At 42.0% G+C, this 14,716-nt stretch overlaps 1 protein-coding gene across 1 annotated transcript in view; it reads right to left on the bottom strand.

The window, feature by feature from the left end:
• Window positions 1-287: 287 nt before the first annotated feature.
• The window catches only part of LOC100344458 (cytosolic beta-glucosidase), a 123,515-nt gene continuing 109,086 nt past the window's right edge, over window positions 288-14,716 (bottom strand). The window contains exon 5 of the mRNA XM_002709257.6: window positions 288-1,962. Within this exon, the coding sequence (XP_002709303.2) occupies window positions 1,760-1,962 (203 nt within the window). The 3' untranslated portion in view covers window positions 288-1,759. The remainder of the gene's footprint in view (window positions 1,963-14,716) is intronic.

Genomic DNA, 14,716 nt, shown 5'->3' with positions numbered 1-14,716 from the left:
GTAACGAAAATACAGTACTCATTTGTATTGTTGTAAAACTTGTAAAGATGCCCTGTAGGAAAAATAATATTCAAAGCAACATCCTAATTAAAAGGAAAGCTCAGCTGTCTTGCAAGATAATACAAGAGGGCACATAAATTGTAAATAAGATACATGATAAAAATGAAAAAGACAGGCTGGATAGGAGAGGAATGAAATAAGATTTGGAAATGTGCTTCTTAAATGAACACAAATTGTGAGATAATGTCTCATTGAACAATAAAAATAACAAACCAGTGGCAAAGATGTAATGGAATTTCCTGTGCATACCATTTTAATCTTAATATAATTTTCCCAAGTGCATCCACATTTATTGAACTACTACAACCATTTCTTTCTCACTTTGTCCAAAGTTACTGAGAGTGTGTTCTTTGCTGTAAATAATTCCCTGATTATGAACATGAAAACGATCCAGAAATTGACCGTAGCTTGTAAAAGAAAAAATGACATAGCGTCTGCTCATGGCCAAAAGCCTCACAAGAATGCCAAAGCATCCTAGGAGAACCATAGTAAGAATACAGACAACCTCCTTCCCATGTCCTCCTGCCCAAGGCGACTCCACACCCCTGCTTACTTTTCCCTCTCATCAGGACTTTAATAGCTCCCTAACCTGCAGTGGGCTGGACAAGCAATAAGGCTGATCTCAAAGAAGTGCCAGGAGCAGTTAATGAGCACTGATGTGACTTGAGAAAGAGGTACATCAGTAGGGCTTCAGTTTCTCAGTTTGTAAAATGGGCAGAATTCTTAACCTCTTAACTACAAGCCTGATGCATAGTTGGGGTTTAAGTAAACACTACTGAAATAGGGATGTAAAGGTCCCAAGTCCACATATTGAAAAGTTAGCTGGAGATATGGAATCTGGAGTGTGCCCTCTGTCTTCTACTGACTCCTACTGCAGAACCATGGCAGAATTTCCAATTCCAGTGAGCTCCACAAATGGCACAGGCATTTCAATCACAAAGGCAATGAATTCCTGTCTCATCTTGATATACAATCATATTGGTCATCCAATTCATGTGTTTACCTCCAATATATTTAAGGGCCTAAAAATTAAGAAAATACACAAACATAGAGACCACACCCTGTTTCTTATTGAAATCTGGTTTTTGATGAACATCAACACTCAAACACTTTCTTCATCATTCTAAGTCTAATTGATTTTATTATTTTTAAAAAGTTCATTAGCTGAGAATAAAATGTACCTGCTCAACCACAGGTAAATACAGGCCAAACATATGAACAACCATATTTCATTAAATAGGTTATCAATGAATTTCTTTTGTTGAAAAGAACACATAACTAAATCACACAGCTGATCTTTAACTTTGACTTTTTATGTTTGATCCAGCGGTAGAAAAATGATAGATAATGTGATACTTTATCAACTGAGATAGCTTATGTGATGAGACGCAGACTCATAAACAAATATTCCTGTAATAAGGGGTCTGGTGTTACAATAGAGAATTATGAGTATCTTCACAAATTTTGTGGTTTCTATCCTAGAAAAATGTCTAAGAATTAAAGTTAAAATTTCCAAGTCTGATTTTTTTAATAGAAACATCGATTTCAATAGCATTCAGATTTCATAATCACAGGTTTGCATCCACGAGTTGCTGCCAAGCTCCCAGAGGCAAGTGGAGGCTGCCGAGTGTTCTTCACCGAAGTAGGACTCCGTTCAAAGGCAGCGACCCCTCCCGGTGGTGTCATGCAGTCATCCTTTCTATGGTTTTTCTTCCAGGCCATTGTTTCGAATGACCTTGGCATACTCCTTGGCTGATGTGTAAGGGACTCGAGGTCTATCCGGGTCTTCAAAATCAACATGGAAGAGGCCAAACCGGCTGCTGTATCCGTTGTTCCATTCGAAGTTATCCAGGAGAGACCAGGCGCAATATACTTGCAGATTGACTTTGTCAACTTGGATAGCTGGAATTTTCAGAACAGAGAAGGAAAGTTATCACTTCTGGGAAGGTTTCCTGAGAATACAGATAAAATCACTGCTGTACAGTTGGATCTCCTTTTCCTATTCAGCAGGTGGTCACAGTGGGAACGGATCTGCTCCCTCTCTCTCCTTCACAGCAAAACAATATGTGAGGTAATGCCTATGTTAAGCAGCTTAATGTAGCTCCCTTACAGTATACATAAATCAAAGATCATACTGTATATCATAAACACACAGTTTCCACTTACTAGTTCTAAAAGAATCCCTTTTTCTAGTTTTTTGCTTGAACCAAACAGGGGCTATATTTTTTAAGAAGTTGCATATTATTCTAATTGTGTGGTTATTCACTCATTTTGATATTTGTTGTACTCATTCTTTTACTTGATGTCCATTTTTTTAAGTAACTACCACTTCTCAGACACACACACACACATACATGAGCATGCAAGGTCCTCTCTAGTAACTAGGAGTATATTCAGGGAAGACATTGTCTGGAAAAATCCCTTGGTAACTTGGAAGAGTGGCAATAGCATCGCTGGGGAAGGCCCAGGGCTTACCTTGTATGCCCATGGCCAGACTGAGCCCTGTATCACAAGTCTGCAAACAGAACTCCATGAAAAGGATCAGCACAAAGCTGCGGCCCTGCCTGTATCCTAGACTGAGCAGGCACAAAAGCACAGTGGCGTCCCAACTGAGTCAGCTTCGGTCGCCACAGCAGAACTTCACAGCCAGGGTACTTATCAACAACAGACGCTTACGTCTTATAATTCTGACAGCAGGGGCGTCTAAGGTCAAAATGGCAGCAAAGCCGTATTGTGAGAGGGAATGCATCCTTGGTCATAGATGACAATTTTCTCACTGTGTCTCACATAGAAGATGGAGCCAGGTAGCTCCTTTGTGTCTCTTCTTAGGAGGGCACAAATCTCACTCATGAGGCTCTACCTCTTAATTCTATCACATTAAGGATGAATTAGCACATTCATTCTGCCCCACGTCAAAACTCAGAGGGATGCCTAAGCACTTAAAGAACCAAAGCAAGGGTCATCTCCCCCTAAAAAATGGAAAATGAATCTTGATGTGAAAGGGATGGGAGAGGGAGTGGAGATGGGATGGTTGCGGGTGGGAGGGAGGTTAGAGGGAAGAAAAGCCACAATGACCTAAAAGTTATACTTTGGAATTTATATTTATTAAATAAAAGTTAAAAAAATAAATAAAATATTGGATATAATTTTTTCTGTGGATGCCCCAGAGCCCATCCTTGGACCTGAGGGTTGAAACACCAAAGTGTCAAAAATTCTATAGAGTTGTACACTGTTTTCCATCATTTTAGTCCAGGAATTGAGCTCACTTTTATTAGTATTTCAAGTTATGCAAATCTCTGAGGTTGTGTGAATCTTCACATTGAGCATTTCTTTTTTAAAACTATAATAAGTAAACCCCATCTATGAGAGAGACTAATACTTATTTATCAGCACAGAAATGAAGAAAATACAGGTTTGCTTTTCAAGTAGGACATATCCTAAGTAAGTGGGGTAAAAATGAACATTCATGTAGGAAATCAGAGTTTAGTTGTACTGGGAATTGCTTTCAATCAAAATGGCTCCTGTAGCTAAATATTCAGCCAATCAATATCCACACTTCAATTTTTCTTTTATTTTGAAAACATTTATTTATTTGAAAGTCAGAGTTATAGATACAGAGAGGGAAAGAGAGGGAGAGGGAGAAAGGGAAAGGGAAAGGGAGGGAGGGAGGGAGAGGGAGAGAGAGATATCTTCCATCTGCTGGTTCATTTCCCAGATTGCCACAATGGCCGGAGCTGAGCCAAGCCAAAGCCAGGAGTCAGGAGCTTCATTCAAGTCTCTCATGTGAGTGCAGGAGCCCAAGTACTTGGGCCATCTTCTACTAATTTTCCCAAGCCATTAGCATGGAGTTAGATTAGAAGTGGAGTAGCCATGATACAAACCCATGTCAACGTGGTATATGCTGAGGTTGCAGGGGACAGCTTTACCTGCTATACCACAGCACTGGCTGCTGTTTAATTTTTCTTTACTGTCAATTTGTATTTTTCTGTATCTTAAAAATGCCATATTCATACTCTACTACACATGTGCAAGTCTCCAAATCTTGGAATTTTTAAAAGATTTATTATTCATTTATTTGAAAGAATTACAGAGAGAGGGGGAGGGACAGAGTTCCTCCAGCTGTTGGTTCACCTCTCAAATGTCCGAGGCAGCCCAGGCTGAGATGTCTGAAGTCAGAAGACTGGTACTTGGGCCATCGCAAACACATTAGCAAGGAGTTAGATCGGAAACAGAGCAGCTGCTGACTGTAACCAGAAGCTGATATGGGATGCTGGAATTGCCGGTGCCAGCCTAACCCACTGCACCACAACGCTGGTCCACAAATTGTTTTTTGGCAGCAGATATTCCATAGAAAAATGTCCCTGACAAGTTAATTGAGGCATTGCTCTTCACATGTTTGCCTGGTGCTTTGCTTAGACAGTGCCTTATAAATGGCCTTGAGGGAAGAATTCAGAGATGCTGGATTGGCTCATTTTCAGTAAAATATTGTTGGAAAATAGAAAATATGGCATTGAAGCACATTCAGCTTTGCAGGAATACAAACACGTACAAACTACTTTTGCTTTTCCTACCCATCCACGTTTGCATGTGTGTTTCTTCCTCTATCTGTCAAGTAGAACCTGGAAAATGCTGTTCTTCTAACTTTTAATAAATCTAACTTAAGTTGAGGAGGCTATATATCTAAAAACAGTCAAAGCCAAGTATCAGGCCAAAACAACCATTTCCTTTGCCTTGTGAGTCCATCTGGGTGTACTTGAGAATCTGGTTGTTTTCTTTCTCATTTGCAGAATTACTGCCCATCAAGAAAATCTGCCAGGTATCAAGTCAGATAGTCACTGAAAACAAACACAGTCCCACTGATCACACATAAATGGATGGATTCATGTGTAAAACTAAGGAACAAAAACAGTACCCTGCCTGCTTGGAAAGGAACCAAAAGGAAATCTTGGCAATTTCTTTGTTAACTCCCAGGAGTTCCACAGCAAGCACTGGACTGCCCGAGAGACACTGGTGGATGTCTATGCATTTTCATTGCAGGAACATTCAAGTAGAGAATTACCTAGTTAGGGCTGAGCAACTAGCCTGCTGGAATCCTCCACACAGTGCCACTGCTGGGAAAAATTACAAAACCACACTGGAACCTGCATGCCTCTCCTCTTCCAATCTCCTCAAGAATGTAAAGAGACACCATCACATTTCTTGTCACCATGATTGATAAGGTCCCAAGTCTGGCAGGAAAAAAAACTTTTGTGACTTCACTTTCTTTCTTGAACCAGAATCATAGGCCAATTAAATACAGACCAACAGAAGCTTTGGATGGGGACAAAGCATGCTAGGATAAAATGACATCTATTCAAGAGTCAGAGTTAGATTATGGATCACAAGGCCAGTGGAAAGGGCTTCACAGCCAGTGGGCTGGATGTAAAGATACAAGGAGAAAAATAGCTAAGCCATGCTGGGATGTTATAGCTGTGGTCAGGCGTTTTAATTGTCAAAAGTGCACGCTAGTGTTGTATTCAAAACATACACACAGATGCACACAAACTCAAAGAACTGAAGGTACAACCTCAACTGCAAGACCACTCTCACTTCTTATACCAACTGCAAGTTCAAGAGGTTCCTAACAGCATGCCAAGCTTCACAAAATTTCATGAAAGACTCACTGAAAGCTACTAGACCCATAGTGATGGCTTCTCATAGGCAAAGACAGAGAGGGACATCAGCTAAAGAAAGAGGTGCCTCGGACAGGGTCAGAGCCCTAGAAATTGGAACTTATTACCCTCGTGGCAATGACATGGGTGATGCACCTGAGTGTCAAAGTCCAGAGTTTCTACTGGGGGCATTAATACAAAGCTACTCCCAGGAGTTGAGAACAAGGACCACGCCCCAACTGAGGTGAATCAAATTCTTTACAACACATATTTTAGAAACTCAATATTTCATGATGCCAGGCAGAATCTTCTCACAATTTCCTGGCTTATATAACACTGCATGTGTTTGTCACATGCAAGGAAGCTGGGAACCCAATACCAGTGGGAATTCTTTTCTACAATTCCTAAATACAGGTAGCCTCTGCTTCCAGGATTGTGTAGGACTTTCATAGGACATCCACAAATGAGGCAAAACTCCCAAGTTATCAAACCATGAATCCACACAGCCATGCTGCCAAGACAGGAATCAGTGGAAAGGCTCAGGACAGTGCGAAAGGCAGCAGCCTTATAGAATAAAAACAAGGGAGATAAAACCCCCAGAATGAGAGAGAGGAAAAAATATAGGCCTCGGTATTTCTGTATTTAGGTAACAATCAGTTCCTTTGTTTGAGCAAGCTCCTTTAATGAAAAATAAGTATATAAAGTGCTACATACATTATTTAAATAAATCTTCAAAACAACAGAAAGCTGACTATTTAGAGAATTGTGATGTCAGATCTCAACTTTGGAATCGGTCTTGGTTGACATGGCACTTAAACCCCTATGGAATTTTCCAGTCTTAGCAATCGGATATGGATGATAAACACTGTCAACCATGGAAGCACATCTGGGGTGTGAAAACCAATAGCCACACCACATGGCAAGTCTAGTAAGAGACCTTGGGCAGAGGAAGAGTAAGGCCTGCAATAGACTAAGCCTTTAAGATAATGGGGAAAGTGAGCCAGAAACAAACCAGTCATTGGAAAGTCTTGAATCACTTGGTGGTTCAACAAATGTCAAGTGCAGATCTTGGACTCAAGTGTTCCCAGACTGGTGGTCACTCAACTGCCTGGCATCAAGATGCACATTCAAATTCTTTTTCAAAGAAATTACCTCCAATTATTATTGCAAATATTTCAAGATGTAGTCTCAGTAGACAATCACATATACCCAAACACAGAAAAAATGTCTTCACGGCCCAGGAACCTCCAAATATTAATGTGACATATTTGTAAAAGGAATCACTACAGGCTTGGATTTCAATACAGTTGCACCAGTTGCTAGCTGAAAGCAGCCTCTCCTTTCTACACAGATGTGAACTATGGAGACACCATAGAGACACTCGTATCAACTTCCAGGGCTATAGGAAAGATTAAATGAGATGGCATGGACCTCAGTATAATGTCCGGTCCATGCTGGGTTTCCATTGCTTTCCTATCTGGCCCCTGCATAGAGAAATGCAGAATTCAAGGTAAAACTATACTTACGAGAAGAGAGAAAGAAAAATGAAGAGGGGGCTGGCACTGTGGCACAATAGGTAAAGCCACTGCCTGTGGTGCTGGTATCCCATAAGAGCACTGGTTCAAGTCCAGCTGCTCCACTTCCAATCCACTTCTCTGCTATGGCCTGGGAAAGCGGTAGAAGATCGCACAAGTCCTTGGGCCCCTGTACCCATGTGGGAGACCGGGAAGAAGCTCCTGGCTCCTGGTTTTGGACCAGTGCAGTTCTGGCTGTTGCAGCCATCTGGGAAGTGAACCAACGGATGGAAGACCTCTATCTCTCTGCCTCTGCCTCTCTATAACTCTGCTTTTCAAATGAACAAATACATATTTTAAAAAAAGAGATAGATCAGGAATACTTGTGGATAGACAAAAGGCTATGTGGGGATGCAGCAAGAAGGCAATCATTTGCAGGTCAATGAGGAAGGGCACAGGGAAGTCAAATCACCTGACACCTTGATCTTAGACTGTCAGCCTTCAGAACTATGAAAAAATCAATTCTGCTGCTTCAGCCAAACAGGCTGTGGTATTTTGTTATGGTAGTCCAAACAAACTAAAGCAGGTCAGGACCTGAGACTGTCTACTTAAACTCCCTAGTGATTTCATCCCTAATCAAGTTCAAGACTCAGAAGCCTACGATAGACTCTGAGATACCACAATGTTTTACACATAGTTTCCATCCTCAGAGGATTATAAAAGTTGGGATCACCCTCAACCCCTGTCCCTAATAGTTGTAGATGAGGAGCTCTGTGCTAAGAGATGCAGCTCTATCTAGTCCAGCCCATGCCAGTTCCGGAAGTGGACAACCACTGAGATACCATGGGGCAGCTGTGTGCTCGGGACTTCCACAATGCCCGTCAGCCCTCTGCTTAGTTGAAGTCTAGCCTCATCCCCAGTGGATCAGAAGAAATCCTCTCAATTCATCATGTGGAATGGGTTCAATAGTAGCCTCCCAAAAGATACGTCTTTTCAAAACCTGTGAATGTGATTTTATTGGGTCACATATATTAGTCTTCACAAATGTAGTACAGTTAAAGATCTTGACATGACCAAAGATAATGGTGAGTCCTAAATCCCAAAAGCTGTCTTTAGAAGAGAAAGCAGAGGACACACAGAGAAGAAAGTGACAGAGCTTGGAGTGATGTGTCATCTACAAGCCAAGGAACAGCAAGTCTTCTCAGCAACCACCAGACACCAGTAGATCCGCGTGGAGCAAATTCTCCCTTGGAGCTTCCAGAAGCAGCCAATCCTGCTAACACTCTAATTTTGGACTCCTGGCCTCCGTCCCTGTGAAGGAGCACCTTTCTGTTGTTTTAAGTCACCAGGTTTCTGGTAATTTGTTACAGCAGCTGCAGGAAACTAATGCACCATGCTCTTTTACAGTGGTCGCCAACCGGGTTCCAAATCCCAAACCACCCACCTGATGTTGCTGGGGGCTGATGAGTCTCTCAGAGTCTGTTGAAGCAGGAGAGAGAAAGCCTTGCGGGGACACAGTTTGAAGCCGATTTCCTGGCAATTGCCCCCACGCTAACTTTGGAAATGTGCTTCTGTGCGTTGGGTTGGAATGCACAGGAACATCCCACTTGGAGGACACCCTCAGTTGCCTTGCAGTTCCCACATGAGAACTGGCGCACCGGCTGTTTTCCCCCTCTCTTTGGAAAAGCAAAATAAAACAACATCAGGAGGATCTAAACATAGAAAATGCACAATAAGCCCCCCAACTCCAGCTAATCTGTGAAGCTGTCCGAATCATCCCAACACAGGCGGCACCACTGCAGACAGGGACTCCTGGTGGCAAAAACTATGACGCTGAAAAGAGTCTTTGACAACCAAAGATCTCATCTTTAAATATTTTATAGGAAAGTCCCAATTAGCCACAAATGAACTTCAAAGGTTTCTTAATTACGTGTACCATTTTTACTACTTCCAAAGGACTTTAGGGGTGTGAAGGGAGGCTGTAAGTAGCCAGCCATTGAAAGGGAACATATGAAAATATCTCAAGTGGAAAGCTGCTCAACAATAGGTACACGTCCATGCCATCTTCTATAATTTCTCCATCAATATTACTTTTACAGTTACTTCTGCTCCAGTAGAGAAGTTCCTATGGGAATTAAAATTCTTCTCAGTAAGGAAAGCTCTCTTCTACCCTCAAAGTTGCCTTCCTTCCCCTGTGTCCTCCCTCTTTCTTTCCCTTCTTTCCTTTCCCTCTAGGACTCAATTTTCTCCTCTGTAAAATGAGTGCTGCTGAATCTTCTTTGTAGGATTATGGTGAACATTAAACAAATGCATGCAAAGCTCTATGAATAATGCCTCATTTAGAGTAAACACTCAATATTCGCGACTTTGTCATTGCTATTGTTGTGGGGATTTCTCTCAGAATCGGGGAGGCCAATAAACGAAATCTGTTCTATCTTGTCCTCCCATCTGGCTCCAGACAGCTTTCAGAGGGTGTGGAGTCGGCACTAAATGCTCAGTGCTGAGAACCAGAGAAATCAGGGCACGGGGGAGAGTGCTGCATCTGGGACCCAGTTGCGAGCTGTGGGAATGGGTCAGCTGTGGGTCATGGAAATAATCAGTGAAAACAGAGCCACTGCCAGGAACATCGTGTACTGCTGCAGTATCCCTGCTTTTTGTGTGCTGGGAGGTAGGGAAGGCATGTCTCAAAGTCCCTGTAATCCTACCACAATATCCACCATGTGTTTGTTAAATAAATATACACTGTGCTAGGAACTGGGTACATAATGATGAACCAAATAAGCAGCCCCTCTTTTACTGAGGTTACAGCCTAGGTGGAAGGCAAATTTTAGTCAAATCATCAGCCTCTGGGCACTGAATTACAGTCTGCGAAAAATGGAATGAAAGCAAGGAAGTAGGAACCATGAGGAAGAACAATATATCAGCCAAGATTTCCTGGGCACTTGGGTACTACTCCCTGAGTTTCATGTGGGCATTAACTCATTTAATCTTTATAATCAGTCTGTGAGTTAGACAAATATTATCATTGGCCCCATTTTACAGATAAGGGGATTGACCCTGGAAAAATTCATTCATCAGTAAGTAGAGATAGAAACTCAGCAAGGCTGATGCCAAGCTACTACAATCCACTGAGTCTTGACCACATACCATCATGGAAAATCTCTCTTAATCAGCAAAAGTGGGACAAGTAGGCTAATAGAAGAGTATTCTGCAATGAACAGTAACCTAGGGCCCAAGGATGAAGTGGGGCTCCTGCCCCTGTCAGCCAGGGTTTTTTCTTACTTTTAAGTAACAAAAGCTGACCTGGACCAATGACATATATAAAGTGTTGGTCTGAGGAAATAAGCTGAAATGAAGCTTTCAGGAACAGTATACCAAAAGCAGGTACACAAAAGCACACCACAGAACTGGTTGTCTGAATAAAGTGCCTCGGCTGCTAATGATCAATGATCACTGTCCTATACTTCACACTGCTGCCAAAATCCAACTTTCTTGCAATGTCAGCAGTCACCAACACCCTGACTTTTTCTGTACCGGAAACTAGACTGCACAACCAATGTCATTCTCAAAAAGTGGATGTGGCATTGTGGCGCAGTATGTTAAGCCTCTGCCTACAATAGCATTTTTTTTTTTGACAGGCAGAGTGGACAGTGAGAGAGACAGAGAGAAAGGTCTTCCTTTGTCGTTGGTTCACCTTCCAATGGCCAACCCGGCCGGCACGCTGCAGCCGGTGCACCGCACTGATCCAATGGCAGGAGCCAAGTACTTCTCCTGGTCTCCCATGGGGTGCAGGGCCCAAGTACTTGGGCCATCCTCCACTGCACTCCCTGGCCACAGCAGAGAGCTTGCCTGGAAGAGGGGAAACCGGGACAGAATTCGGTGCCCTGACTGGGACTAGAACCTGGTGTGCCAGCGCCGCAAGGCGGAGGATTAGCCTAGTGAGCCATGGCGCCGGCCAACAATAGCATTTCACATGAGCACCGTTCCTAGCCCCACCTGCTCTACCTCTGATCTAGCCCCTTGCTAATGTACACAGGAAAGCAGCATGTTACCCATGTGGGAGACTCAGATAGAGTTCCAGCCACCTGGATTCAGCCTGCTTCAGCCCTGGATGTTGGGGTCATTTGGAGAGTGAACCAAATGCACATAGAGGAAATCTCTCTGTGTCTGTCTCTTTCAAATAAATATTTTTTAAAATAACAGTGGGAGTCTCTGTTGCCATCCTCATCAGCACAATGAGTCATGACTTCACTGTGCTATTCACCTGTCAATTCAGTACTCAGATGGATGGGTCTAATTAATGAATCACATGTTCAGAGAAAGCCAGGGAATCTCAACCTTTATGCTGGTGAAACAGAACTCCAAATTTTGGACATTCCTCCTATGGAATGAGTATATTCAACAAATGCTAGGCAGCCAGAAAGAATGAAAGATGTCCAAGGCACATGATAAAGAAGACAAGAGCAATGCAAGAAACAGTAACAGAGCACATACAAAAGCTCAGATATGGGAGCCACACCATGTAGAAAGAACATAAAGAAGACACCTCAATGGGATCACAAAAGTAGTGGGGAAACTCATAGGACAGCATCTAAGAAATGCAGCTCCTTACAAAAATTTTAATTTTATCCCAATAGCAATGAAAAACCATTGAAAAATTTTAGCTAGGGAACGGACCTAAGCTAATTTACTTGTTTAAGAGACTACCATAACCTCTGTGAAGAATAGATTTGAGTATACGAATTAAAGAGAGAGATTATTTGAGAGCGATTTCTGTAATCACAAAGAACCCAGTGAAAGCCTGGTCTGGGTGGCATAGTGAAGGAGAAAAACAGATGAATTTAACAGATACTCAAATAAAATCAACAAGACTTAACAATTCACTGGCCTATCAGTAGTGAAGGAGATAAGCAAACAAAATCAGCACAATTTAATGGATAATGTTGTCAATCTCTGAGCTGGGAAATACTAGACATAGACATGTGTCAGAGGAGTAGCAGGAAAGTTAATAAATCAAACCTTGGTTATGATGACTTTGCAGTGCCTTTTATGACCTCCAGAGAATTGAAAAAGTAGCTGGATAGATGATACAGAGCTCTAAGTATAGCCTGAGATAGACATGCAAGTTCCAGAGTCAACATGTAGAAATGACCATTGAAATCATGGCTGTGGGATAGAATTTAAAGAATAAGAAAACAAGCCTGACAACATTCCAAAATTTAAAGATAAGCTAATTTTAAAATTTAAAGATAAGATCACTGAGAAAAAGAGCCAGAAATGCCAGAAATGTCCCATAGCCTTAACATGATAAAGTCACAGGGACTACTTTCTGTGGATATAACTTCACAAAAGTCATCCTTCCTACGAAAAACAACTGGAGAATGGAGCCTAAGGACATATGACTCCAAGGCTCATGACCTTTCCATGGAAAGATTGGAAACCAAGAATACAAGCATCGTACATGACACTCAGGAGTCAAAGCTGCTATGGAAAGCACACAGCCAGTCCATGTGGACAGCACAAAGTGGGTGGAGGTAGGAGAAGCCCCTAAAACATGAGTTCTCCAAGAACAACACTCCTGTGATGCCTGAGGCCCTACATGATTAGACCCCTGCCTAATCTCCTACATTTTCCTGTCCTCTTGCCGTGAAAACTAGAAATCTTTTTCTTCTTAAAATTTGCTGAGTTTATGTCTTTAAATTAACTTCTCCATCTACCTGGATCATTTCTCTTAGTTATCATCTTATAGCTCTATGCTGCCTTTTTGGTCTTAGTTGCTCCATTAAGAGGTCTTTTCTTATGTCCCAATTAAAAAATTTATTATCAAACACCCTATTCTCCCTCACATCATCTTATACTACTCTCTTTGTGGTATGTATTATTAAAGAAAAATACCTATGTATTTATTGGTTATTGTACATCTTTCCTATTAGACTGAGAATGTCAAGAGAAAAAAAAAAATAGGGAGGCGCAGACTTGTCTATTCTCGTCAATATGCCCCAACCCTGAGAATAATACCTACCGTAGAGTAGAGGGAAAGAGACATGAGAGAGTGGGAGGAAGGAAGTTTAGATGAGTCATCTTAACATGATCTTTTTTTTTTTTTAAGATTTTACTTATTTACTTGAGAGGCAGAGTTACAGACAGAGACGAGAGAGAAGAGGTCTTCCATTCTCTGGTTCACTCCCCAGATGGCTGCAATGGCCAGCGCTGGGCTGATCCAAAGTCAGGAGCTAGGAACTCCTTCTGGGTCTCCCATGTGGGTGCAGGGGCCCAAGCACTTGGACCATCTTCCACTGCCTTTCCAGACCAGAAGCAGGGAGCTAGCAGGATTGGAAAAGGAGCAGCTGGGACATGAACCAGCACCCATATGGGATGCTGGTGCCCTGCAGAGGTTTAGCCTATTACAACACAGCACTGGACCCTTAACATTATCTTAGTAAGGCTCTGATATCACTATTTCCATGTGGGTTTTGGAATCACAGCATCTCCAGACTGAACAACCAAGACTTCAATGGCTATTTATCGCAAGTCTCCACCCAGCATCTGAATCTTTGTTGCAACATTGCTAACTATAGTGTCTCATAATCAGCCTTATTTCCAGTTTCAAACTGTCCCATTCAGGACAATTTCCCATCACTTCCCACTGGCTTCCCACGCTGAGGCATTTTCAACTATTTCAGTGGCTGCTGCCACACTTTGACTTCTGGTTTCTCATGTTTCTCCAGGGAATCCCAGGTGGCCATTAGCTGCATCTCTGGGCAGTTCTCTTGAGGGCTTTCCCTTGATCTGTTATCTCTGAAAGCTCTCGATGCTCATTGCCTTCTCCTGAGGCACAGCATTAAACATGAAGGGTGACTTCTTTGTCCCTGGAGTCTCTTAGGTTATCAAAGTAGAGCTCCTGGTAAAAATGTCTTCTCAGTTCTCAAAAGAAGAAATACAAATGGCTACTCATAAATGAAAAAGTGCTCAACATCACTAGCCATCAGGAAAATGCAAATTAAAACCACAATGAGATATCACCTCACCACTATCAGAATAGCTAAAATCCAAAACACAGAGAGCAACAAATGCCGGTAAGGATGTGGACAAAGGGGAACACTTATACACTGTTGGTGAGAATGTAAATCACTGCAGCCACTGTGGAAAACAGTGTCGAGTTTTCTTAAGAATCTGGAAATAGACTTGCCATATGATTCAGCATTCCCACTACCGGGTGTATATCCAAAAGACTTGAACACAATGTATCACAGAGATACTTGCACCACTATGTTTATAGCAGCACTGTTCACAAGAGCCAAAATTTGGAACCAAAGTATCCATCATCAAATGAATGGATAAAGAAAATGCGATGTATGTACACAATAGAATATTATTCAGCTACAAACAGAATGAAATTCTACCATTTCCAGAAAAATGGACACAATTGGAGGACATGATGTTGAGTGAAATAAGCCAGACCCAGAAAGACAAATACCACATGTTCTCTGT

This window comes from Oryctolagus cuniculus, chromosome 2, assembly GCF_051225735.1.
Source record: "Oryctolagus cuniculus isolate XC-2025 breed Fujian yellow rabbit chromosome 2, ASM5122573v1, whole genome shotgun sequence".
In the NCBI taxonomy this organism is placed as follows: Eukaryota; Metazoa; Chordata; class Mammalia; order Lagomorpha; family Leporidae; genus Oryctolagus; species Oryctolagus cuniculus.
The sequence above is the reverse complement of the archived record's forward strand: the minus strand, read 5'-3'. Positions and strand labels throughout refer to the sequence as shown.